This window comes from Suillus plorans (assembly GCF_016647745.1).
Source record: "Suillus plorans strain S12 chromosome Unknown HD556scaffold_85, whole genome shotgun sequence".
Classification (NCBI taxonomy): Eukaryota; Fungi; Basidiomycota; class Agaricomycetes; order Boletales; family Suillaceae; genus Suillus; species Suillus plorans.
The window spans coordinates 28,279-54,243 of NW_024537469.1; the positions used below are offsets into that span (position 1 = coordinate 28,279).

The 25,965-nt window shown below is 47.5% G+C and overlaps 8 protein-coding genes across 8 annotated transcripts; 5 read left to right on the forward strand and 3 right to left on the reverse strand.

Annotated features, from left to right (window-relative positions):
- The first annotated feature begins 180 nt into the window (after positions 1 to 180).
- Positions 181 to 3,064, forward strand: HD556DRAFT_1411380 (P-loop containing nucleoside triphosphate hydrolase protein). The gene is made up of 11 exons (XM_041304178.1): positions 181 to 683; positions 741 to 852; positions 903 to 1,089; positions 1,140 to 1,221; positions 1,271 to 1,359; positions 1,409 to 1,496; positions 1,547 to 1,721; positions 1,778 to 1,935; positions 1,992 to 2,525; positions 2,581 to 2,701; positions 2,757 to 3,064. The coding sequence occupies exons 1-11, from the start codon at positions 288 to 290 to the stop codon at positions 2,894 to 2,896; spliced, it is 2,082 nt and encodes a 693-aa protein (XP_041154356.1). The 5' UTR covers positions 181 to 287; the 3' UTR covers positions 2,897 to 3,064.
- On the reverse strand, positions 3,065 to 5,206 carry HD556DRAFT_1411385 (Metallo-dependent phosphatase). The gene is made up of 12 exons (XM_041304179.1): positions 5,006 to 5,206; positions 4,715 to 4,949; positions 4,623 to 4,654; positions 4,473 to 4,561; positions 4,277 to 4,411; positions 4,191 to 4,209; positions 4,092 to 4,133; positions 3,873 to 4,029; positions 3,763 to 3,821; positions 3,578 to 3,703; positions 3,443 to 3,512; positions 3,065 to 3,356 (listed from the first exon to the last, which is right to left on the reverse strand). Exons 1-12 carry the CDS (start codon positions 5,100 to 5,102, stop codon positions 3,203 to 3,205), a joined length of 1,215 nt encoding a protein of 404 aa, XP_041154357.1. The 5' UTR covers positions 5,103 to 5,206; the 3' UTR covers positions 3,065 to 3,202.
- A 626-nt stretch (positions 5,207 to 5,832) lies between these two features.
- Positions 5,833 to 7,917, forward strand: HD556DRAFT_997675 (uncharacterized protein). Its single transcript, XM_041312219.1, has 13 exons — positions 5,833 to 6,109; positions 6,160 to 6,192; positions 6,243 to 6,262; positions 6,315 to 6,329; positions 6,389 to 6,427; positions 6,490 to 6,518; positions 6,575 to 6,588; positions 6,638 to 6,673; positions 6,835 to 6,894; positions 6,953 to 7,087; positions 7,139 to 7,376; positions 7,430 to 7,481; positions 7,551 to 7,917. The coding sequence occupies exons 1-13, from the start codon at positions 6,037 to 6,039 to the stop codon at positions 7,776 to 7,778; spliced, it is 972 nt and encodes a 323-aa protein (XP_041154358.1). The 5' UTR covers positions 5,833 to 6,036; the 3' UTR covers positions 7,779 to 7,917.
- A 2,236-nt stretch (positions 7,918 to 10,153) lies between these two features.
- Positions 10,154 to 13,208, forward strand: HD556DRAFT_1449182 (uncharacterized protein; the record flags this gene model as incomplete). Its single annotated transcript, XM_041307564.1, has 2 exons — positions 10,154 to 11,426; positions 11,488 to 13,208. 2 exons carry the CDS (start codon positions 10,154 to 10,156, stop codon positions 13,206 to 13,208), a joined length of 2,994 nt encoding a protein of 997 aa, XP_041154359.1.
- Positions 13,209 to 14,178: 970 nt separating this feature from the next.
- On the forward strand, positions 14,179 to 16,091 carry HD556DRAFT_997902 (uncharacterized protein). Its single transcript, XM_041312220.1, has 4 exons — positions 14,179 to 14,508; positions 14,562 to 15,415; positions 15,464 to 15,668; positions 15,725 to 16,091. The coding sequence occupies exons 1-4, from the start codon at positions 14,419 to 14,421 to the stop codon at positions 15,956 to 15,958; spliced, it is 1,383 nt and encodes a 460-aa protein (XP_041154360.1). The 5' UTR covers positions 14,179 to 14,418; the 3' UTR covers positions 15,959 to 16,091.
- Positions 16,092 to 16,365: 274 nt separating this feature from the next.
- On the reverse strand, positions 16,366 to 19,163 carry HD556DRAFT_1411452 (uncharacterized protein). Its single transcript, XM_041304180.1, has 4 exons — positions 18,717 to 19,163; positions 18,382 to 18,656; positions 16,613 to 18,324; positions 16,366 to 16,560 (listed from the first exon to the last, which is right to left on the reverse strand). The coding sequence occupies exons 1-4, from the start codon at positions 19,120 to 19,122 to the stop codon at positions 16,479 to 16,481; spliced, it is 2,475 nt and encodes an 824-aa protein (XP_041154361.1). The 5' UTR covers positions 19,123 to 19,163; the 3' UTR covers positions 16,366 to 16,478.
- Positions 19,164 to 19,253: 90 nt separating this feature from the next.
- Positions 19,254 to 20,957, reverse strand: HD556DRAFT_1411453 (uncharacterized protein). The gene is made up of 8 exons (XM_041304181.1): positions 20,774 to 20,957; positions 20,698 to 20,715; positions 20,300 to 20,645; positions 20,168 to 20,247; positions 20,078 to 20,118; positions 19,871 to 20,024; positions 19,648 to 19,812; positions 19,254 to 19,593 (listed from the first exon to the last, which is right to left on the reverse strand). Exons 1-8 carry the CDS (start codon positions 20,825 to 20,827, stop codon positions 19,402 to 19,404), a joined length of 1,050 nt encoding a protein of 349 aa, XP_041154362.1. The 5' UTR covers positions 20,828 to 20,957; the 3' UTR covers positions 19,254 to 19,401.
- A 2,186-nt stretch (positions 20,958 to 23,143) lies between these two features.
- Positions 23,144 to 25,029, forward strand: HD556DRAFT_1247487 (WD40-repeat-containing domain protein; the record flags this gene model as incomplete). Its single annotated transcript, XM_041298703.1, has 5 exons — positions 23,144 to 23,220; positions 23,268 to 23,367; positions 23,439 to 23,790; positions 23,845 to 24,278; positions 24,340 to 25,029. The coding sequence occupies 5 exons, from the start codon at positions 23,144 to 23,146 to the stop codon at positions 25,027 to 25,029; spliced, it is 1,653 nt and encodes a 550-aa protein (XP_041154363.1).
- Positions 25,030 to 25,965: the final 936 nt, after the last annotated feature.

A 25,965-nucleotide genomic window follows, 5' to 3' on the forward strand; every position in this document is an offset into this window, starting at 1 on the left:
ACACTTCTTCATCTTCGTTCGTGGTATTTGGACTGGATTTAATCTTGGGTTTGATAGTAATTTTCCCCTAGTGTCTGAGTTCTTGCGCGGAGTTGCACTACGATGGCATCACAGCCGACTACTCTTGTTATGACGCTATACTTAGCAATTTGAGTACCAATATTACAAAATTATGTAATAGGCTCTTGAGCGACCGAAACGACTCAAACTTCGGGAATCCGGAAATACAGTATTACTCTTGTCACTTGGTCGCGCATGCGGCACTGTCAAGGTTCATTTGTTCCTTCATGTGGACAGGAACGCCTCTCACTTCACGGCTCGTCTATCGTTCAGCAACCCCCCTTCGAGCGTTCTCCAATGCCGCTACTTCTCAACGGCTTATCTCACGTCCGAATTACGGATTGAATGGAAAGCCTATGAGGAGTTTGTATGCACGCCCTTCCTCTTTGAAATTAACTCCTTTCATCTCAACTTTCACATCCTCTTCCATTCTCCACGCGAATGACGCACCTGCAGCCACTAGCGTCTCGAAGTCGGTTGATTCCGACAATGTAACTGTGAAAGAACAGAGAAGAAAAGATTGGATTATTGTCAAACGACTGATGAGTCATGTCTGGCCCAAAGACGACTGGGGCACACGCGGTCGTGTTGTCCTTGGATTTGGACTTTTGATTGCTGGCAAGGTACGGTGTGCTGCATAAAAATAAGAGGGTGACTGAATCCAAATATGACTTCATCAGGTGTTAAATGTTCAGGTGCCCCAGCTGTTCAAGTCCGTGATTGACGCGTTAAACCTAGACGTGATGGCCGATTCGACACTATGGGTTGTTGCAGGTTCTCTCATCCTCGGATGTGAGTCCATAGCTATATGGATTCGTCACCTTCTATAAAAAAAATCGCAGATGGGGCTGCTCGGACGGGAGCCACGCTATTTGGAGAACTACTGAACGTTGTTTTTGCCAATATTGGTCAACAAGCAGTTCGCAGAGTTGCTAGAGAGACCTTTGAACATCTCTTGAACTTGGATCTCAAGTTCCATCTCGCACGGCAAACCGGTGGACTTACACGTGCAATTGACCGCGGTACCAAGTATGTCGCATTTTGACAGCACAATACAAATTTTGAATGTCATACCTCAGGGGTATCACATTCATGCTCCAGGCCATTATTTTCCGCATCTTCCCGACTGCCCTGGAGATATCTATGGTTTGCGGAATACTTGTGAGCCAAGAGCCGATTCAGTTTCATTTCCTACTCACCACTGAAATAGACTTGGAAATTTGGTTGGGATTTCGCTGCAATCACTGTCACTACTTTAGCTGCATACACTTGGTTCACCGTTCGCACAACCTCATGGAGGTCAGTATTATTATTTATCTGAGCCAGCCCATTGACTCAATTTATTTAGAACTCAATTTCGCCGCGATGCAAATAAGGCGGACAATAAAGCTGCGACCGTAGCAATCGACTCACTTATCAATTACGAGGCAGTTAAGGTATTTATTTATTGCGTGTTTTCATCTTTTTTGCGTAAATTCCGTTGTAGCATTTCAACAACGAGAAATTTGAGATTGCACAGTACGATAAACATCTCAAGCAATACGAGAAATCTTCCGTGAAGATCACCACATCTTTGGCCTATCTCAATTCCGGTCAGAATGTAATTTTTTCCACAGCGTTGACAGCTACAATGTTCCTTGCTGCACAAGGTGTCATGAAAGGTGTGGTCGGCCGAACTTTCATAACACATTTTTAGTCTGAGACAAGCTTTGGTCAGGGACCATGACTGTTGGCGACCTTGTCATGGCGAACCAACTAATTTTCCAGCTGTCACTTCCCTTGAACTTCCTGGGTAGCATCTATCGCGAGTTGCGTCAAAATCTTTTAGATATGGAAGTATTGTTCAATATCCAAACTGAGAATGCTCCCGCCAAGGTGCGCTCTAGGGATTCTTCATCACAAGTTTTTGCCGACATGATTTCCTTGTAAAGGATAAAGAGGATGCAAAACCGCTTGCATTGAAAGGTGGTTCTATCCGTTTTGAGAATGTGAACTTTGGCTATCATCCGGATCGGCCCATCTTCCGCAACTTGTCCTTCACGGTTCCGGCGGGCAAAAAAGTGGCTATAGTTGGTCCATCCGGATGCGGGAAGTCCACGGTCTTCCGTCTCCTGTACCGTTTCTACGATCCTTCTTCCGGACAGATTTTCATAGATGACCAGGACATCCGCGACATTCAGGTGCAGAGTCTCCGGGAATCTATTGGTGTAGTTCCACAAGATACGCCGCTGTTCCATTCTGATATCATGCACAATGTGCGGTATGGCCGACTTGATGCCACGGACGATGAAGTAAAAGCGGCTGCAATGAAAGCAAGCGTTCATAACACAGTCATGGGTCTTCCCGATGGCTACAAGACCACGGTCGGCGAGAGAGGCTTGATGATTTCTGGAGGGGAAAAGCAGCGGTTGGCGATTGCACGTGTGTTGCTCAAAGATCCCCCGATCCTTTTCTTTGATGAAGCTGTGAGCTCCCGTGTGCCTGATTTACATTAGGACATTCATTGACCGCAATTTCCAGACGTCGGCCTTGGATGCTCACACGGAAACTGAGCTCATGCGTAGTATTAACAGCACGTTGCTGGACAAGGCACGGACAAGTATATTTATCGCGCATAGACTCCGCACCGTGGTTGAAGCAGGTGAACCTTGGCTGCACTCTGTTTTTGCTCAGGCATATTGATGACTTGATCGTAGATTTAATTATTGTGCTTAAGGAAGGCCAGGTTGCGGAACAGGGCACTCATGAGGAATTGTTACGTCTGGGCGGTCTGTATCATAATATGTGGGTCCAGCAGGCCTCTGATAACTCATTGGAGAGCTTGGCCGAGTCTTGAGCGCTTGAGCTCCTGGCCAATGCTATTAATTATTGTACCGGAGAGTCCGCGACAGCATGCAACATTGCTTGGGCAGTGTAATTCACAGACGGATATAAATTCAGACTATTACTTATTTTCCCGTTCCTGTGGGGCGATCAGACGTCAGTCGCGGAAGCTGTTCAGAGCTAGTAGCCGTGGTCACAAGGAATTTTGATAGCGTGAACTGCTCCCGTCCAAAAACGTATAAACGTGCGTGACGCTGTGTTGACGTTGACTCTCATAGGTAAGTGTGTATACAGCAAACGTGGGTCACGTAATCGCAAATCATCGACCATAGTTTCCATCCAGTGTAACTCTTGCTCTCGTCTGTCCGTCCTCAAGCAAGATCCACGTTTCAAGCCCACTAGCAGGATCTGCGGAGGGGAACACGATATTCCGTACACCGTGGCCCCATCCTGCGCTACTGTAGCCACCGTATCTAAGACATCATGCGTGCAATAAGAGTAGATAGAGTAAATGATGAGCATGCACTGAACCGAACAAGTCCAGATGAAGATCACATACCCGGAGTGCTTGTCAAAACAAAATATAACATCCTTCGAAGGCTCACGGGCACACCACTCATCGCCATGATCTGTGGAAAAAACACATAGCCATATGATAAACGACAAGACAAAACTTGCAAATCTACGAACTTACCATGCCCAGAGATCACTGCGTGTAGGTTCTTGATGTTGGTATTCAACGAATCCCAGAACGGTTGGTCTTTTCCGGCTGATGATGGGTTGCTAGTGGCTTGTGTTGATCCCTGGGATAGAGTGTCGGCTGGAAAAATCCACGGCAGTGAGCAACAGAGGATATCAGACATATTCAACTTCAGCCACCATTTAATCCTGGGTTTATCGTGGTGTTCAGCGTCTTTTGCACATTCTCGATTGCATGTCTTTTGTTTATTTCAGAATGAAGACATGGTAGTTGAATAAAGTCCACTTACGGAGGTATGTGTACGAAGGCTAACGCTCCTCGCTCTCTCTTTTCTACTGAATCCCACCCAGCTTCCATTGCAGCTGTCTCGCGCTCGATCCAGCCTGCTACAGAGTCGTCCACCCAGTCGGGTAGCGGCGCAGATGTAGAACCAGGGGACCAACCACCTGGTAGTCGAAGAACGTCAGTGATTCGACTAAAGACTTCCTGGCAGAAGGTGGGAGTATACCTCTGGAATCAAAAAACCACAGGATCAAAGCAGGCGTCAGATCTGGAAACAAAATGCGTAGGTAAGTAACGACAAGCGTTCCTAACATTTGATAGGCACCTGTCGCTTTTTCGTAGATCTACAGAAAAACAATCATGTTTACAGTCAATGATAATCCCGGTTGAAAAGTCACCCTTGTAACATACCGGAACCCAATACGTGCCCTCCCCTCCCTCCCCTCCAATACCAGGTGGTGCGGTGCGAGTGTAGCTCAGATAACTATCGCGCTGCTCCCGTCGTATTTCTTCAAGATGTGTAATGTTTTGTTCGTTGTCATGATTCTAACAAACATTATTTTCGTCATATGCATCTCTAGTAACGGTTCATGAAAAATAGACCCACCCCTTGTGTAGAAGAGAAGGGTATTTTTGCTTCGTTTAGAGGAGCCACTATGCGATCGATGAGAGTGGTTGAATTCTCCCGAAACGTATCTAAGTAAAACAAGGGAGTGTCACCAACGGTAACAAGCAGCCCAGGTCAATTTGAGCATACTTTCGCCAGTAATTAAATCTCCATTCAGTACGCTGGAGAGATGTTGTGTCATTATTAACATCCAACTGGAGGAAAGTGAACACAATCCATACACGTAGTCAGGCTTCTCAGAAGACAGTACACGGCGCATCAGACGTGTACTATTAACATCCTGTTGAGGTCCCCAATCATCCCAGGGATTTTCGCCATAATGAAGATCCGAGAATACGGTCAGTTTAAAAGTCCCAGAAGAACTGAAGGTGAGACGAGGTTTATCGGGATATGGGTTGAGAATCTTGAGATGAGAGGGGATATCAATTGCTGGGAATTCCACCTGTCTTGAATATGCTGGCAGAATCAGAGTGTATCCATGATTTGTGTAAGTGTTCCGAGAGAATACATACCATGGGGTAAACTTGGAGATGCTTTCACTATTGCTGTACAGAAAAGGGCGAGCGAGGTGACAAGGATTCTTATATCATGCAAACACAAGAGGATCATAGCACAGTGGTCTAGATGAACGGAAGTGGAAGCAGTTTAACTAATAACGACTGCATGCACTGTCAACTGGAAGTACTATATATGTACTAAGTAGAAGTTCAAATTTCAAACCTTAATTACTCACGCGACTCGTTCTCATAATAACTCTATTGGACAATGCCATATTCACAAACGTCACAGCGCCCTCTAAGCTCTTACACACAACATCGGTGTTCTTTGCTCATCTGATGGATCTCGCTTTTAGCTCGCAACCTTTACCGGCTACTAGGCTCATTGCAAGTCGGTACTGCAAAACATCACTGAAATTACAGGCTTCTTGCTCCACGTGCGATTTCTCTTTCGACTATGTACTACGGTGTCTTGAATTTAACAGGTATCAATCGCACAGCATGTATCCACCAGTGCAATACATCACCGTCGCATCAAGTGCACGATCGGATCCACCGGTGACCGAATAGAATGCGCTGTCATGTTTCTTCTCTGACTTTTGCCGTACTACAGAATGCGACCTTTTTACAGAAAGCAATCAGCGGAGCTGATAGCAAGTCTCGAGCTTGGATGCTTTTTGCGATCGGATCACGCTTATAGGCCACCTGTCTTAGATTGATGGCCACATGGTTTCATACGGAACACCTCGAAAATGACATTGGAAATAAGTCTTCGACACCGCCAATGGCTGGAACATTTCTAGTATCCAAGTAGTCACATGAATGATACTGGTCTGTAAGTCAAATTCTACTTTGATCATCCAGGGCTTCTTCTTTTGTTGATTTCGTACCATTTCACCCGATCAAAGGTCTTGAGGCAGGACCAAATATCCATCTCCATCATGCCGATTTTCGCGATAGAAATGCCGAACGGTGGGATATAAAGCGCGAACGCTATCGTGATACATCACCAACATTCCTCACTCACTCACACCCATCTCTCGAATATGACCTTTATCTCAGATGATCCCAGTTCGTGGCCGATAATCCATTCAAATATTTTATACGGCTATTGGACAGGTTTGTTTCATCAAGATGTCTAGAACTAATGTTGACTTGCGGTTTCGCAGTTGCCGCTAGCGTCATCGTGGTATATGATTGGAGTGAGCAGGACAGTTTTCGAAGACCGCTGATATTCTCATAATATTTCCAGCACTAACGCTTGGACAAGAGGTAGGTCGATGTCGTTGCCGCAGCGACCAACTCACTAAGGATGGTGTCATAGATTGAACTGATCTGGGTGAGTAACAACAGTCCCGTATCAAAAAAAAACAGGAGAATACAACGAATTCGCGACAGAGGCAACGCTGGTCTCTCATGACTGTGCTGTATTTGGTCGTTCGTACCTCATATTATGCCATAGCGTGGTCGATGGTTGTGCTGACTCCTCAATGTTCTAGATACGCTATATCGGATTACCGTATTCTGTGTATGTGTCAAGGCTAAAAATCGGCACTGCGCTAATAACTCATTTCTGACAATTAGTCCCAATGTTCTACGTATGTCTCATATGTGCTGTGTTTGATTCTTCTTACCAGCGGCACACAGCAACTATACCATTGGTCTCGCTGACAGATGCAGTGAGTATTCACCAACCATCTCATTACTATTCAATGAACACACTCATTTGTAGGGGTGAGCATGATTCTGACCATTTACTAACTTGGCTCAACATAATGACTCGATAGGTGTGAGTCTGAGTGTTTGATCCTAGTATGAGGGTGTTCACTAATCAAGTGTTTAAGGCAATATTATGTACTTCGCACAGAATGGGACAAATGTGGTCGTAACTGCCATGTTGGGCGGTGAGTCACCCAGCTGCAATACCTCTGTGATATCGACTCGACTGAAACCTGATGCAAGTCATCATGATTGCTCGTTTACATGCCATGTATCAAGGATCTAGAAAGATGTTCATATTCCTTGTTATCATCTTCCTGGTTGTAAACATCGCCTGTGGAGTAATCGCGGTAATAGGAATCAAGGATACTGTAGCAGGTAAGCTTTGTTTGTTGACTTGAAGAACACGGCTCATTGGACAAACACCAGAGGAGTTCATACTCTTTGGCACGTATATGTGCAAATATGGATCTGAAGGGGACGTCCAGATTCTGTACACAATGGTTTGGACCCTCAACACTATTTGGGAGGTCCTCGCTCTGTGTCTTTCACTCTGGGTTGCTGTAAAACACTTCCGTGACCTGCGACGACTCGGCCCATCGATAGGATCGACCACCGGGGACTGTTTCACAGTGTTGACCAGATCTCACGTGTTTTATTTTGTCATGTGAGCTTATCATGTGGATGGGCTATCTTTTTCTCAAGTTCCGCACGTGCTAGCTTTGTTTGCGTCTCTATCATTCAGTTTGGTGCTGACTCTTCAGAAATCGCGGTGCGCTAACCTGTTACTGGCATCTGCGTGTGACCACTGCTCATCATTTCATATTCTATTGGACCCCAGGGCGCTCTTCAAGTTTTATCGGTCATGCAGATGTTTGTGTTGGGACCACGCCTCATCCTTAGCGTTCGACAATATCATGCTGAACTCGTGACCAAATCCGACGCAGAAACTAGCATGGATTTGATGAACGTGTGCATGTATCAACTAGCAGTACTGTGTAGGGAAATGCTTGCCGAGTGGTCTGCAGGGAGAAATTTGGTTCAGGATCCGTTCGTGGTATTTATTTAACATATGGTGTTTCGAAGTATATCCGGAAGGTCTAGACAAATCTATTTCGTGTTGGATTACTATTACTACTGGAATGCAGTACTAGCTACCCACCATTCTTACACCAAGTAGCAAGCTGACAATATCCGGAACGTCTGGCAATCAACCCGGTCCTTGGTGTGAATACTAAAGTAAGAGAATCAGTAGAAGCTACCCACTGCCCAGATAGCTGATCCCACATCAGAGTCGCACTGCAGTAGCATTTACCAATGTGACTGCAAGACACATATATCAGGGTCACGGCCCTAGCCACCGGCATCTGAGAATAGAAACAACTGGCACTACTATGTCAGGTTGTGTCGCCAGAAAGGCCCTCGGCGGAAAATTCACAATTATTCGTACTGGCAGGAAATTATACGCGCTATGGTGGATCTTTGGTGACGGTTCGATTTGCCGCCATGCTGCATACATTTTTCATAATAGTCCGCCGTGTTTTATACAGAGCACACCTAACAATAATATAAAATCATGTCACTTGTGTGTCACACCAGGTTTCTGAGTCGACACCGCACCGTGTTGCCGAAACATTCGTGCTCGTTGTGAGCAACGGTCCAGATATATATATCATCCACGCAAGGTCCTGATTCTGGGGCTCCAATAGATTCATCCTGAACCATCCGTTGCGAAGTTCTGCCATCCAGGTGCAACCAATCTGCCAAATCAATAGAGCTTCAAGTTTTTGCCCACAATAATGTTTTCAGGATATAAAAGCAAGCTCTGTCTACCTCAGTAGTTCAGAGTCCCCTTTACGAAGCTTTTACCACTTTGTATATATCATGCACATCTCCTTCAAGTTCCTCGTCATCGTTACTACTTTGGCAGCATGCATATCTGTCACAGCCGCAGGGTGCAAGTCTTACTTCGAGATCTGCGCTACGAACGATGATTGCTGCAGTCACCACTGTGCTCTATTGTACGTGAGTATGAGTAGCTTGCTTTGCATCCAGTATTCAACCCTGTTGCTCACCCCTTGCACCTTGCAATGTCAATAGCACAGCGGTCAGAAAACCTGCCAGTAAGACTGCTCACCGATGGGCTGGCAGGCAGTCCACGAGCACATCTGGACAGTGAGTCGTGTTTCTACTTTCGCATTGGTGCTGTGGCTGATGGCACAATATGTAGTTCGTTGCTGACTTGGTCAATGTAGTTGTTCCTGGAGTCTGTTATGAGACCCATGATAAAGCATGGACTGCGAGACTCATGCAATGACCGAAGAACACTCAACAAGATTGGGTGGGTATCGACGTCAAGACCAGCTGGATAGAAAACAGCAATCATACTTTGTGCTCGTCGAATTTAAGTTCAATGACTCACTCAAAGGTTCCGACGAAAATGGCCTTCACAATGCGTGCTCGACGCATCTGGCCATTTCATAAAGCAATCAAAGGTAAATCCAATAGAGAGGAAAGACCTAGTCTCAAAGTTAGGTCCTCAAAGATGCCCTTCTTTACTTCGTCAATTCACCTTTCCACCTTTTGGCTGAATGTCCAGAAAGTCGTATTCTCCGAACATACTTTCCCCATGGTACAGTCTTCTTCTCTAACTGCGCGATATCGAGAAGTGTAGTCATAGAAGGTACCACCTGCTGCGCGGGGCCGATGCGCGAACGATACAAGAGCCACAAGGTGTGGGTCGCAAGGAGAGTCTGAGAGGAAAGGAAACAGTCCACCGGGTAAGGAGGAGTTATACGTAGGTGACCTAGGAGCATCTACAGCGCAGTGCGAATTTGTCAATGCAAACACTTCGGAATATTAGCATGATGGACCTGCAAAAGGGCTGTCTTTTGCTTCAAGCCTATCCCTATTACAGCACAGCTTTCACCCTCATCAATAATCCATTCAACATCACAGAAGACCAGTGGCGAGAACCAAAACGATCAATGTTGGACTGTGAAATCTGGCAAGCTTGTTCGATACATATGATAAGGAGTGAGATTACCGGGGAAATGATGTGCGGGGAGAGAGTTCGTGTGGTGAAGAAGCAAGAAGTTGTTAAGATGAGGTGTTGCATATTGTGTTGATGGATGCTGACAACATCAAGAAGGTAATACGATATCTAAAAGTAAAAGTCAAAAGCGTTAACAGGAATCACTCGACTTAGACCGGACACACAGACACAGCGTAGTAAGGCGTGGGAGCCTCAGGTGAGATACGCGTGGGTTAACTTTTGTAACTCGGCTTCAACTCGGCCGGACAAGCGCTAGGCTACTTGCATGAGATGTTACAACTGAGCAGCAACTCTACTCACGATAAGACTGACAACATAACCGTAAGGTATGCTCTCCGTAAACTTGAAATGCTACTGACCCTCTGTCTCCCTGTCTAGGTCATCGCTACATGTCAGAACTACTTGATGTAGCAAACAAGAAAAAGCATGCTGTGAGAAGGCGCGCGACGCCGACGCCAATGCAAACGATGCGATTACACACGGACAAAGTGTCGGTAGTCGCATTCTTCAATGACGGTCGGCGGGTCGTCACTGGTTCATGGGACTACACCCTGCGAATCTGTAACATACAAAAGGGGACAGTGGTCGGGGGGCCATTCTTAGGACACAGTAACAAGGTATTTTCAGTCGCGGTATCGCCAGACGACAGGCGAATCGCGAGTGGTGGGAAAGATAACACTATCATAATCTGGGACATCGAGAGCAGGCGGTTGCTATTCGACCCACTGACGAAGCATACAAAATGGGTGTCCTCGGTGTGCTTCTCCCCCGATGGCAAGAGACTCGCAAGCGGGTCATATGATTCGACAGTGATTATATGGGATGCAGAAACTGGCACTGTGCTCTCAACACTCCAGGGTGATCGAGGCGGGGTGTCGAGTGTCGCGTTCAACCCAGATGGTTCAAAATTAGCATCCGGATCATTGCGCAGCATCCAGATTTGGCGCACAGACTCTAACGCCGAACTTATTTTCGAGATCAACGCTCATGAAAAATGGGTCCTCAGTGTCGTGTGGTCACCTGATGGCCAGCAACTTGTCTCTGCATCATACGACAAAACAGTCAAGTTCTGGGACTCCTCGAAAGGGTACCAGATCGGTCAACCTTGCACCAGTCACACTTCCAACATTAACTCGCTTGCCATCTCTTCTGATGGCTCCTTTATTGCAGCTGTTTCGGATGACAGGACCGTCCAACATTGGAGCACAAAGTCACACCAGAAGATAGGAGAACCACTCAAACACATCGTAGACGTTACATGTGTCTCCATTTCTCCCAACGCAGAATTGGTCGTGGTCGGAGACCTCTATGGCGAGATTCAGTTCTGGTCCATCAAGAACACACTTTCGGCAGCAGCCCAGTTGTATTCCTTATCCGACTCTTACTTTGCACACCGCAGTAAGGTGAAGTTGAGGCGAAACCTCTATCACGAGGCCCTTTTAGACGCCCAAAAGGTGCGGACGATATCTGTCACTGTTTCAACAATTGTGGTGATGCTAGATACTAACGATTCTCAGGTTATCGAGCTCAACCCATCGTCTTACCTTGGGTACAAATTGAAGCATGCAGCTCTTTATGAAGCACGGCGCTATGATGACGCAATCGAGTCCTTCAAGATCATGCTTTCCAAGTTGGATAATGCACCCGACTCACAGATACGACGTGAGCCCACAGTACCTCAGACCTCAGTAACCAAATTAAAGATGATTTACTCTTTTTTCAGAGTTGCGTAAACAATATGTCAATCCGTCTGAAATAGAAGATGCTATTCGACAAGCTGTTCATGCTCACCTAGAAAATGCACCACTTCGTCTAATTCACACCATCACTGGGAAGATATGTGATCGACAGGCACAAATAAATACCTTCAAGACAAGCATGGAGTACAAGGAGATTTTGTCGTCATCGATGCTGCATAGGCACCTTCAAACGGAGCCCATCAGAGAAGCGGTCGTGAAGTACTTCAGCTGGGTCATGTTATCTCACAGGTGGGAAACCAAGGAGCCGCGGCTGCACGAAATTCAGGACAAGGACGTGTACACAATACGTCCAGTTGGAACTATAGTGAAGTTGCAGAAGTTCTGCAAAATCGCTCACGATGCGGGGTATTTTTGGGCGTGGAGCGACACATGCTGCATTGACCAGAATAATAACGTCGAGGTTCAAGCATCAGTCAACTCCATGTTCGTCTGGTATCGCAACTCAGCACTCACCATTATCTATCTATCTGATGTTTCTCCTTCGTCAAAGTCTGGTGCACTGGCAAAGAGCGTTTGGAACACGCGAGGGTGGACTGTTCAGGAGTTCCTCGCTCCTACAGTTGTTCTCTTCTACCAAGCGGACTGGACCCTGTATCTTCACGACCACTCCCTCAACCACAAAGAGTCTGTCAGTATCATGCAGGAGTTGGAGCGTTCAACTGGTATAAATGCGCAGGCGCTCGTTGCCTTCAGCCCGGGGATGAAAAATGCCCGAGAGAAACTTCAATGGGCATCATGCCGTGTTACGACATTACAGGAAGACATTGCGTACTCATTGTTTGGCATTTTCGGTATCCATCTACCTGTCATCTACGGCGAGAAGAGACACAACGCGCTTGGACGTCTCTTGCAGGAGATCATCGCTCACTCGGGTGATATCACAGCCCTGGACTGGGTTGGGCAGTCATCCAGTTTCAATAGCTGTCTGCCAGCCAACATTGCCTCATACAGAGCCCCGCCATGCACACTGCCATCTCTATCTGAAGATGAGATTCAGTCATCGGCCTCCTCACTGCGAAATAATGTGACTCAGGCGTCGGCTTTGAAACTCTACAACATCCTTGACAATCTCAGTGCTCCTCGCTTCGCCAACTGCAGGCTGCGCCTGCCTTGCATCACGTTTCCAGTCACAAAAGTCAAGCGGAGGGCCGGTACACCTCGCACCTATCGTATAAAGGCAGACGGAGTCCAAGACCTTGAAATCACAACGGCGGACACGCTGGTTCAATTTTGGCCTGGAAAGCCCACTTCACAGAAATTTTTGCTCATCCGTCCGTGGAATCGTCATGATCTTGGCCTGCCCGACTTTGCAGACGAGATGCGGAGCACGGATGATGGGCCTGAGCCTGGGTCTCCATCAGATGATCCACTCGGCTTATCTCCGTTAGATAACGAGCCGGCTGGTTTGCGGTCTCTTACTCGAGAGCCGAGCTTACTCACTCGCCTCACACAGCAATTGGGCGCACTTTGGCTAGGGCAGCAGGAACAGGCTGATTCGCGGTCTCACACGCGAGAATTGGGGTTGGTTGTTCGCCTTGGACAGCCTTTTAGTGCACTTTTACTGGCACAGCAGCGGGGTGGGGAGTATAAGAGAATTGCTTCGGATTGCAATATCATTGCACAAGTCAGGGACATGGCTTGTGTCGATGACATGATGAATGTCAGGACATTGGAGATATTATAGTTGCATTTTTGTTGAACAACGGGGAACTTTTACTCATTTTCACTCATACCTCGACAGCGGCTAGTCCGTGCCTTCAATTCAAGGGATATGTGCTGATTATCAACAACGGGAGTGATACTTCGGGTGTCGGGACCGCCGTCAGAACAACGACATTGTGAGAGGTGAAAACTTACCGGACTGTCCATGAGTCGTGTGCAGGTAATTTCACAAGTTCGCCTCGATCGAGCATTTTGCAACGAGGCGCGAATTTTGAGGCGAGCTTCTTTGGAGGAGCTGCCAGAGAAGATGGGCATAAGCCACATGGGAAATATCAACGGGCTTCTACAGATCGTGAGGGTCTCATTCCAGAAGACACTACAGTCGGCCATTGCCGCAGCCTTGATGGCAGTGTTTCCACTGACCATAGCAGGTGCAGAGAAGAACATAACGGCGCGCTGGTATGCGATTAAATTGAACGGTAAGATTTGGCCAGCAATCGCTGTATGAATGCGAGATATGAGAAACTCAATACTTTCCAGTGCTGAAGCATGTCCGCCTAACATGTGTAGAACTTATGCAAGGCCTGCTGTCTGCCAGACTGCTCGAGGCTCAGGCTGCTCAGTGGTTGTGGGGATTTGGAGGGAATGCTACTGCCATCATGTAGCATTAGTATTTAGGGCGACATGCAAGCTCGTGAGCATTTGCAATCCGCATGTGTTCATTCTAAATGAAACTTAACGTTAACTACATAACCTCCATGTCGTCTCCAAACTTCCCAAGCTCTATCAAAGTAAAAAAAACATGCATGTACTCACCTTCCTCTACTCACTCGCCCGCGTTCTCCCTAATCCTGCCCCTGCCTTTTCCTCTTCCTTCACTCCCTCCACACCTCGCATCTCAATGTTCCCAATGCACTCGACGCGTACTCTGAGATCGGTTGGCAAAAATCGGCAGTTTTGCTAACAGCACAACGTGTAGGGTGGTAGTTGAATCAGAAAGGCCTTTATTGAGGTGGGTCGCACGGTAGCGGCCTCTCAATCTAAAGTTGCTTCGTCGCAAAATTTGGCATTTGTCAACGCGTTCGACAAAGCAACCTTTATGTTGGAAAGAAAAGTCTTTGTTTTATGCCCACTTGGACATCCTTTTTCTTTCTTTCTGTGCATATATAAGCTTGATCTCTTTCAAGGAATGGGGGCATAATCTTACCTAGAACACTACCTCAGCGCTAGGTATGCCAGCAATCACACTGGCCCAGGACGCGACCCTAACCACGCAGCTAACGTTTCCTAGCGGTTCGCAAGCGGACTCAGTTCAATCGCCTGTAAGATATGCCACATGCCCTGTTCATTCGTGATCTGACATACAAATTTACAGGCAACAACGCAGACTTTTAGTACCACATCTACATTATACTCAGCAGTTCTCCCGACCAATGCTGGATCCGGAGAAGTTAAGGCTATCCCCAAACCGCGGCCTAAGCGCCAACTCAAGCCTGAGGGACCTTCAATACTCGAGCACATTAAAAACCGCGACCTACAATGGTTTAGGGCACAACTAGAACAGCCAGCTGCTGCCCGTAATTCAAAGATTGCAAGTCCTGTGGCGGATCCAACTGCTCAACCTGGTACGTTTGTATTGTTGAATAATGCAGCAGGGGCCCCTGCTGCAGAGAAGCCAAAGCCGTCTCGCATGCCGGGGAGGATATATCCGAGACCGCCATTTAGTGGACCGATGACAGCAAACCAGCCTACAGCTGCGGAAATCATTTATCAGACGAGTACTTTTCCCCGGGTTCCAGCTCCTGTGGACATCAGGCGATCTAACGAAGAAAGAATCGCGCCCGCTGTAACTGATATTACTATGAGTGACTCACAACCGGAAAATGTTCCTCGAGATTCAGAGAAGCATCCCTCGGGCGCGCCAGAAAACGTTGCTCCCAATGTCACTATGTCCTCGTTAAAGCAAACCACGGATTTCCTAGCTTCAATGAAGCCACCTGGGACACCCTCGAACCATTTAGTAGTCAAAAAAGGCGAATTTCAGTCGTGTCCAGTCACCACTCCGCAGGTTAATTCCCCGAGATTTGGAGGGCAAATGGTCATGATGATATATTGGCGAGGACTTGCATCGGCTCTCGAGACTCTTAACGTCACTTTCAACCTCGATTCACATTATTCCCAAATAGCTCAGTGGGCGAAGTCGAAGCATACCAAGTCCTCACTAACCTCGTATGTGACAATTTTATCTTGTCCGTACACAAATTTAGCGGTTCACAGAGATTTGGAACAAAGTGTTTGTGTGTCGTTCGCTTGCTATCATCTCCCCAGTCTTCCATTCAATCCACTAGAAGGTGATAGACCTACGCCATGCTTTGAGACACTGATGTACTCGCCATGCACGTGGCCCACATCTGGGGACGTTTCACTGCAGACGAAGCGGAACGGGAAGGATTTTATCATTCCGCTAGCTCCACCGCTTTTCGTGAGTATCAGTATACATACTAAATTACAATGAAGTTGAAAGTTTCGTTTCGACAGGTCACCCCAGACAATTGCATCGACATATCTGCTTTCATCAGAAGTGGAGAAAATAGGTTTTCGGTGGTCCATCAGAGCGACATGTCTGATTATTTGTTTGTGCTCCACGTCCATCATCCTACACCGGAGCAACTTGGCTATCTCGCTTCGTGCAGGCATAGACGTGAGGAGTGGGTGAAGAGCAGAAGTGATCTTTGCAAGTTTGAGCCGAAGGAATCGTTATGGAGGCAATGATTGCCGTCCGAAGTTATATCATATCTCGTTATATCGGTTTATACATTACATCCGAATTGAATGGACTAGAGTACCAAATTTTGTTAGATAAATTTTTGGTGCTATACAGACTCGATAACGAGTTGATTTACCGGTTCCATGGCGCTGTCACGGTCCGAATCATGATTGAGGCCTGAGGACCCTAACGTGTTTCATCAACTATGTCTGTCAGTCATCGACATATTAATCAGACTGGGATATGGCCTTCTGTTGGCCAGCCGCATAACAGCTTACCTTTCAGCTGTTTACTCCTTCAATATTGTCACTAGTGACAGATCTACATCTATGCAGCATTCAATGTTGATGCATTGATGCTGCTTGCACTGATACAGAAGCAACTGAAGGGTTTCTGGTCTCCACCAAATAAATCACTGAATGAAACGCTTGCATTGTCAACTCGCAATTTCGAGACAGCGGGAACATGATCGCTATCAAACTAAGGAAAACCAGTGCAAGGAGTTACATCAGTGTGGGTGCCATTTCATTCCATGCGACCCCTCAGCCAGCTCAAAAGGCCTCTCGTCCCTTCCCTTTCCCAAACCCTCCTCTGGGGTATACGGAATCTACCAAGCAGGTAAACATCACCATACAATCAGCGCACGCCGAACCACTCACAAGTTACCATCCACCAAGAAGACATCCAGAGGCAAAAGACCAAGTTCTGCAGGAAGCTTGGAAATCTCGTTGTCTCTGAGGTCTAGTTCTTCTAGTTTCCAATCTGGCACCGAACGGTTACCTTTAAACAGTTCTGCGATGCCCTGGAAAGCATCAAGTCCGTCTATTCGATTGCCACGGAGTCTGAGATGCCTGAGACCTTTACGACCATTGGAATTATCAGCCAGGATAAGGGAAGACAGGGCATCCTGCTGCAGGGAAGCTGACGTAAGAACGTTGTAAGATAGATCCAACGTCCGAAGACTCGGGAAAACGCGCGTTAATAAAGGTAGAAGTGTATCGTTGGAGCGCAGAGAAGCAGTAGCCCCCGTTTCAGCTTGACGTATCACAGAGAGCTGATCACCGAATCCACACCCATCCAGAACGAGTTCTTCCAGGCTTGGAAGTAAGACCTCGCCAATGATTGGAAGAGAAACGCAAACATCAAATTTGCGGTTGCTTAACACGAGAGTCTTGAGTGTCTGTGCGAACGACTGCGCTGATATAGCAACGAGGGGAAGTGTCGGTGTAGGCAGGGCAAAATCTGTTTTACCTCGAGAGGATGGTGGACTTGAGAATGGAGTTGCTAAAGAGAAGGATCGAGCGTGACACTTTGTCGGAGCTGAGAGCGGGGGTAAAGTGAGTGTTTGAGTGGTAGCCTTGTAGTATTGAGGGTTCGTTAAACTTGCGGTCGGCGATGGTTGCGAGGGGCTAGCAGGCGTGGGCGGTTGTCCGTGCCCGATAAGGGGACTAGGCTTCGGAGGTGGTGCAATATCCGCTGCAGACATTGCCGCTGCCGCTCTTGCCCGTCGACGTCCACCCTCTGTTAACAAACCCTGTTCTGCCTCGATCTCCCAAGCCTCCTTGACAACATCTGTATTGTTTTGGCCTACGTCTGTTTTGCTGGGACCAGCGCTTTCCGTACTTGTCGCACTTTTAGGCGTACGGCTCTTCACCCTTCTCTCCGCCTCTACCTCCCAAGGTTCCCGAACAACCTTTTTGCCGATAGACACCCTCAGAGTGCCTTCTGGCGGCTCCTCAGTAGTAAAATCGTATGTAATGTCCTGCTTCAGTCCAGATAACGCTGATTGCAAGCCTTCCATGGTAGCCCGAGTTTCACCCATATCAAGGATCCGCAACCGAGAAAAACAATGACTTTCCGAAGTGGATAAGTTACTGGGAAAGGCATCATCACCGATATCGGCGGTTTCACAACGAAGTTCCTTGAGATGTTCCAAGTGACTGAGCGCTCGTATAAATGCAGGTGTCGAGTTGGAGTCTCCCAAAGCTAGGGGATTTGCGGCAAAGTCAGCTTTTGTTATCAACAGAGGCAAATTGGCATGGTCTATGGTGGAAGCGGTGAGTTTGTTATGAGACACATCCAGGACAGAAAGGCGTGGCAGTGGCGACGAGGCTCTCGTGATGACAGGATCAAAGAATCCCCTGGAACTGAAAGTATCGTGTTGCGCTTTGCGTGAGGAAGACTTCAAGAACGGGGCACCAAAGGAGAGCTCGCTGAGGGCATTATGGGACAGTTTCATGACTGTGAGATTTGGTAAGGCGAAGATATTTGAAGGTAGTGCTGTGAGGCAGTTATGAGAAAGATCTAGGGTAGTTAAAGCTGTAAGGTCGGCAAAGGTATCAGGTAGGAGAACAATCCTGTTTTGATGCAGCTTGCGACGGACCACATATAAATACATCTATCACGGGAGGACGTGGTTAACACTCACATCAACGGTCTTCAGTGATCCAAAGAGAGAGATTTCGTGCTGTATTTCGACAATATCGTTATTCCATGCTTTGAGCACATGCAAGTCTTGAGCTTCAAACCACGCTGGTCCTTCTCGTTGGCCAGCCCGCCTGGACGAAGATGAAGTATCCGTGGGGGACGATATGGGTGGCTCTGAAGCTGCAGATTTCAATGGATCAGGAGTTATCCCCAAATGAATGTCAAATAAGGCAGAAGGAATGCATGGTAGAGAGCGAGAGGACAAATTGATGGCACCTGCAATAGTGACCTTGTCTGATCAACGGCACGCATCCGACACGAATCGCATCCACTCACCTGTGCTTCGAGCACGCTCGATGGTTTCTTTCACAGACCACCTCCCCAAATCGAGTGTTTCTTCTTCGTTCTTCTTCGGATTTGCGTCTTCGAGGTTCTCAAATTCACCAAAGCCTGCGCTATTGCCAAGGCCTGAAGAAGTAGATATAGCCTTTTTGGCTTCGGCTCGCCTCAGAGCGACAGCTTCCTTGATGCTCAATGGTGTTTTGGGAACAGGTGGTTCATTTTCGACAGGCGGTGGCCTACGGATAGCCTTAGACGGAGATTTTGGGACCGACTTAGTCCTCACGCGAGGAGAAGATACACTGGCGGCAGGCTTAGACGGCGATGGAGCTCGTGAGCGAGCAGGGGGCACGAGAGTCGTCTTCACCGTTGGACGTGAAGATGGTTGAGGAATGCGAGACATTTTTGTGTACTAAGAGTTTTGAGCTATATAGGAAGAATTGACTGGCAAATAGAGAAATCAGTGAAAGAGGCAGAAGTTCAACGTTGATTATATTTGGGGTTCGTCTTCGGAACGGTGACTTTGTACTCACGCAAGTCAAATCAACCGACTGTTCTTATGTACGAAGTGATTCAAGACGTCAACGTTTCAACCGTGAGTGTAATTATGAGACTGAGGAATTATCAAGCGACAAGGGTGAATTCATATGACTTCCTGAAGCAGAGCACACAATAAAATATCCTACGTGTCATCCGATGATAATGGCCCTCCAGAATCGCCATCTTCACCATCATCATATATCCTGACGTTTTGATCGTCATCTGCAACCCTTGCAAAATCTTCCGATTCACCTTGCTCCCGACGGTATACCGATAGATCCCAGTCTTCGGTTTCGTCTTCGTCATCTTCGAACCATTCTGGATTGTATTGGAACTAAAAGTGTCTTGAATCAATAGGGATGACCGCGTATTGTTCATTACTACGTACCAAATCTCGCCCACTCATGCCCGAGTTCTTACCAGCTGCATGTTGCGTTTCTTTCGCTTTCCGCATTGCGTCTGTTTCGGCTTCTTTCTTGTCCATCCTAGTTTTCTTCCATACGGCGAAAGTCTCTGGAGTGACTGGAGTTAGATTTGACCCTAGTTTGTGGCGCTGTAGTTTCGCAACGTGAGATCCTTTGGGAATTGCGTTACTCCTTGATCAGACTCGCCTGAATTTCAAGGAAATCTTCCAGACTGATGGTGTTGGCTTTCGCTGCCTCCTCGGCGGCCTTGCGCTCCGATCTGAGCACAAACCCAGGAGGTAAAGCATGCCTATACTGACACTTTTCGCTTCCATTGGGGCATTCCCAGAACCACCCAAACCTTGAAAAAAAATGATTAAGTCAGTCAAACGGAAGAGTTCAAAATTTCCGCACTTTTGAGTCTCGATGGCCTCGATAAAAAATTTGCACACGATCTATACGTACGTTGAGTAGAGGTCCGAGCGGTGATGCATCCCGACCCACGTCTGTTGTTGTTCTAGGATTGCCGTGCTTCGATAGGACTACATTCCGTAGCTTCTCTTCATCCCAGTTCTCCATAGTATCTGATAAAGGACACGATGAGAAACTCGGTCAGTTGACTCATGAACACCGTACCTTTCATCTTGTCTTCTCTGTTATCCTCATACAAATTCTTCTTCTCCACCTTGCGGCCAATATTGAGATCATGGCTGAATTTGCACTTGTTACCCTTCTCACAGTTTCCAGCTTTGTAGAAAGCACAAAGCACCGTTTTGGGATCGACTCCAAAAGGTACCTTCTGCGTCTGAACAGGCTTGAACATAGCAGCTTCCTCTTTCCTGCGCTTCTCCTCATCGAGTTTCGCTTTCTCGCGCAGTTCCTTTTCTTTCTCCTTTGCAACCGCTTCCTTGGACTTTCCAGTCATAGCTTGCTGCTGCTGCAAAATCTGCACCTGCTTCTGGACCCTGGCAGATTTATTTTTCTGTATACACGGTCAACAAAAACGTCAACAAAAAGTATATGATCATGCCTACATTCTTCATGCCGAAAGTCTTGGTGAAGTAACTGATTGATCAGTTCTTTCCTGAGATGAGCTGCATGATGATCTACCTTGTCATCCTTCACCTTCGAACCTGAAGGCACGTTCTGCTTCTTTGGAGGCATGATTAGGGTAGCTGGTGATCGTGAGTTAGTAAAGACTGTATAAAAGGTCAACGATGGTGCTGTCTATGGGACTCCACGAAAGTCTGTCACTCGCAGATATCGTGCACACTTCAAGTTAGAAGGATGTAATTGGTAGTGGTTCTCAGGCTTCTCAGCCACTGCTGACAAATTTTACAGTTTTACTACTAAGTCAAGGCTTAGAATTGCTCATTTTGCGCTCTAGCTTGCGGAAACATTCACCTTCCTTTGCAGTTACCGGTACTAGCATCAACGCTGGTCATATAGCACTCAAGCACGAACTGTTTGCCAGTGGTCACTCTTTTTCCTTCGATTTATATCTCATCTTCCACTGTAGAATCACTGAGGATGATCGGTATGTGGTTAGGTTCGAGTCCATCGACCCAAGTCACAGTGACATACAGTTTTACTAGTGAGGTATGTCTCCCTGGTACATTATATCTGTATCATTGCGTTATCGAGGACCATGTCGGCGACCATCTAATGAAGGTCAATGGAACTCTCTTCATCTTGATCGCGCACTGAGTCTGGATCATCTCTGAAGGCACAAAATTCGATTCTGAGAAAACAGGCTCAAAAAATCTCTCATACGAAAAATTGTGTCATATATCACAGGCTGACGGTCAGCAATGCAGAACAGGTTGCCTTCATTTGATCCACGACTTATTGCAACCTTGTCCACCGACGGCGTCAGGTCAAGTCACCAATGAGGACCACGCTATATCGCACGGAAATCTGCTGTACTCTGTGTTACTGCTTTCAAATTGACCGTAAAGACCACAGAAGTGGTCCGCGCTAAAATCCAGACGATATCAAGAAGGCTGCCGCGGCAGGAAAACTCGGAGCACTACCTTGCGAACCAGGTCCTGCCGCCCATTCAGTGAACCTATGGAAGGGACAGACAGGGCACCGTTGGCTGAACGTCGAACCACTCGTGCCTCCAAATCAAGCACAACGTTTCCAAAAAGGACTGGATTGGGGATGTTATCGTATTAGTGCTACATGCATACTGTAGCCTGTAAAAATGAGGCCGCAGTATTCCTCTACAACACTCACTTGATACTCACTAGTCGCTCTAATAATTCCATCTGGATGAATGATGACGACTGTTGGATGAGTTTTATCCTTCGTAACCTTGTAAGCTGCATATGCATGCTAACCATCATGACTGAATGAAGATTTTTGCAACTAAACTCTGGGTGGGCATGGATCGACTTCCGCTAGTCCGGGAAGGAGTGCTACACGGAATGTTGGATACTAAACCGAGAAACTTGCCAATGACATTATCTGTGTAAGCGAGATTCTTTAAGATCGCCATTAGTTGCAAGTCGAGAGTAAGATCGCGTGTCCAGAACGATCGGGCTTTAACGGTAGTCGACACCGAACACTAACAACATTCTTGTTTTTCCACCTACAACCGCTCATGCACACTGTGGCAGGGAACGAACGTGTATCAGGGTATGGATCAAAGTCCTGGCTTAATTCGTAGTGGTAAAAGATACTCTGCACCTAGGGAAACATACATCAGGCTCTGAGGAACCAATTTCAGCGACCGAACAATTTACCTAACAGAAAAAAAGATACGACTCAAATCGATGACCACAGTGAGCTGAGACACTATGCAAATGATAGCGGAAGAGTTTATCTGACCGAAAAACTGCATGACCTGACTGACGACCAGAACTGATAGGGTGGTTGGAACTTCATGAGAGTACCTGCGGTACCTCGCACTATCTCCTGTCACAATGCAAAGAGATCATGAGTATCTTAAATAACTTTGAAAGTGCTCATGCGAAAAAGGGAAATTTACGTTCATTAACAACTTGTTCGTTTCCGAAGCAGGGTTTCTTTCACACTTGTATTATCTCTTATTCTCCATAGCTTTATCTCAAGGCCCTCCCCAGCAATGCTACGACGTGTCCTAGACGACATCAAGTCTATCTCTCTGTCAGCACAGTCAACTTGGAGGACGACTTACTGAACAATCTTCCCCCACAAAAGTGACGTGTTTATTCAACGCATTAACGGCGGTGCGATAGTTACTTCGTTCTTTTGTGTGGTTCCATGTTGAAGGGCTACATGGCACGTTGTAATACCCCAACCACACTTGACGCGGATGCGTGATGGTGAATCCGAGTTGACTTCACATTGACTGAGGAGATGGTTGAACCCAAGTTGGGTCACGTGGTAGATCACAGAGGATCCGGGCCGCATGGGGTACCCCAGTAAGCTGATGTTCTCAACGTCACACGCAGGATCTTCAAGTTGCCATTATTATAAAGGCTAGCGCTCCTAGTCATGGCTCTCACCTCGTCGTTGCTGGCGTCGACGACTCCAAGTGTCATCGCACCAGCAGACATTACCATCGGCCATGTGTAAGCTTCTATCCTTCGTGGTTGCTCGTCACTAAAACGTTCCGTAGGCAACTTCGAGATTTAATCATATGTCCACGCGAGGCCGGGATCGTCAATTACGTTCATAACAAGTCGATTATTGAGCATGACCTTCATGCTCCAGACTTGGTGCGTTTTCATTTATCTTTGTCTTTATGTGATGTAAGGGTCGCAGGACGATTCTCATTTATGGCTCCTAGGCACCAAGACTTGTAGCCGATCTCTCATTCATCCCAAACACACTTTCTTCTTTAACCCTTTCTGATTCCCCGCACACACTCCTCGCAGCAGGTGGTCAGGACACCGAGATTCACCTCTCACTTCACAGCCCATCGCGTACCCGTGCGCTCTGGCAGTTCTCCCGCAAGCTCAGTGGAAGCATCAACAATTCCGTCCTCCTTTCACGCGCATTCGACAGTTCTAATGAACCACGACTTGTTGTAAGTAATAATGACTGGACAGTTCGCCTCTACGACGTGCCCCTCCGAGCCCGTTGGGCACAGGACCTCAGATGCTGTGGGGCCCTCAGGCTCAAGGAGCCTGTGAATCATTGTACGTTATCATCCCACGTGTGAGTAAATAACTCAACCCTGTGGACATGTACAGCCTCCATATCGCCCGACGGCCGCACCTTACTCTCAGTCGGAGACTCTCCTCGGATCTACCTTCACTCTCTTTCAGGCAGCGCTCGGCTTTCCTTCAATCGCGTCACAACATTGCAGATCCCGTCCGCCATCTCCATCCATCCCAACTCTCTCGTAGCGTCCTTTAGCACCGCATGGAGCGCCGACGGACTTAAGTTTGCTGTTGCTTGTCAAGAAGGAGTTGTCGCAATCTGGGACGTGCGAAGCACAAAGCCGCTAAAGGTGCTGCATACGGGTCGTGAGAGGGGCGGTGGTGACAACGGGTGGATGAGTGATGACCCATGGGACTGGGCACGCAGAACCTCACGTGCCCCAGGATGGGGTGCGCGGAGCGTCAAGTTCGGATGTGGCGGAGTTGGCGCCCGGGCAGGCCACGAGATAATGACGTATACTGAGGTGTGCACGAGTTCGGAGTATCTTCGTTTTATACTCAGGCTGATCATGGGAATTTATACAGCACACCAATCTCCTGCACGTCCTCGACGCTCGAACATTCGAAACTGAGGAAATCATCCGCGTGCCCGACATCTCTTGCAGCAAAACTCCTCCTACTCATACACGCACCCTTCCACTACTTAGGCATTCAGGGGGGCGACTGAGTGCACGTACCGCACGCCGCGACGACAGCGTTGTCATCATACCTCCGCACGGTGTACTGCCCCGGACGATGTCATGGACGAGCGCACCGCCCTCGAGGATGTCGGATCGAACAGGTGGCAGTGATGAGGGCGATATGATGGACCTCGATGAGCTCGAGGTGGACTGCTTGTCACGTGGGGGCTCGCCACCTCCAATGAACTTGCACCGCACCCCAAGCCCATATCGGCCCATCAGCCCATCGCCTCTCTCTTCCCAAACATACCGTCCCGCAAGTCCGCCGTATCGCCCCTCAAGCCCTCCGTACGGCCCCACAATCATAACACCCGGATTTCACCCCCACCTGCCAGTGCGTCCGCGGCGAACACATGGGGAGGAAGGAGAAGTCGATCGTGCAGGAACGGTGGCAGAACATGAAGATGCGGATATTGCAGGGACGTGCTTCGATCCAACAGGAGGTTTCCTGTACGTGGCGACGACGGCTGGTGTTGCTGAGTGGGCCGTACGTGGTTCGGAAAAGCGTTGGTGGGGAAGTGGACAGTGGGCTTAGGGTCCCGTTCGTGCTTCCCCTCAATGTTTCAATGCACACGTATGTCTTTTCACGATTTTGGGACGTGTTACAAATACTTCTCTGCGGATCTGGTCATATGTACTCTTGTGCTCAAGTGGTTTGATCTACTACTCTGTTTCAGATTATTATTACTAGGGTCACATTGCTGTCTTCCTATCCCTTCTTTGTTATCGTCTTTTCATGTGCACTTACTCACATCGTGCTTTCTCGTGTCTGATCGTACTCATCTCATGTACTGTACTAGTTGCATTTCTATATTCCGTTTCTGATGTTGTATACGTACACACCCACGAACTTGATACCAAACACGCTAGTGAATTTATGATGTATTCATTTCTGTTGTACATCACTCTTTCGTTGTATTATTGGGGCTATCCTTTGGTAGAATTTCTGCCAAGGAATAAGACTTTCGACGCTTTGTCCCGGAAGGGGATGTGGCATAGCCATCATGCACATGCTGCTTCGCCCCACACTTTCCAACCTCGACTGACTCGGATCATGTACGTACTTGTACTCAATCGAAACCCCAAATATTATTATCGACGCTCTCTCAGCTTCTCAGGTAACCAATGATATGGCATTTGATTACTCCCATGCAAAATTATCGCAGATTGCCAGTGTTTTAGTTGGGCACGCGCCTCCGAGTCCGCGCTAAGCTTCAAGTCACGCGGTAAGCATGGATTGTGTTGATCCCGATCCGCCAGGTATTGCGAATATACATGAGTACTTACTACGCGATATAAACATGCATGACAACCTTTGACGAGGAATGGAGTTAGACTCGGGCGATCCTCAAGCTCCGTGATGTAGACCAGATTTCGAACGGATCAAACTGCCACTTCGATAACAACTACAGAAATTTGAACGTCTTGTCTGGTTACGACATTGGCTGGATCGCGCACATCAGTCTTTTGA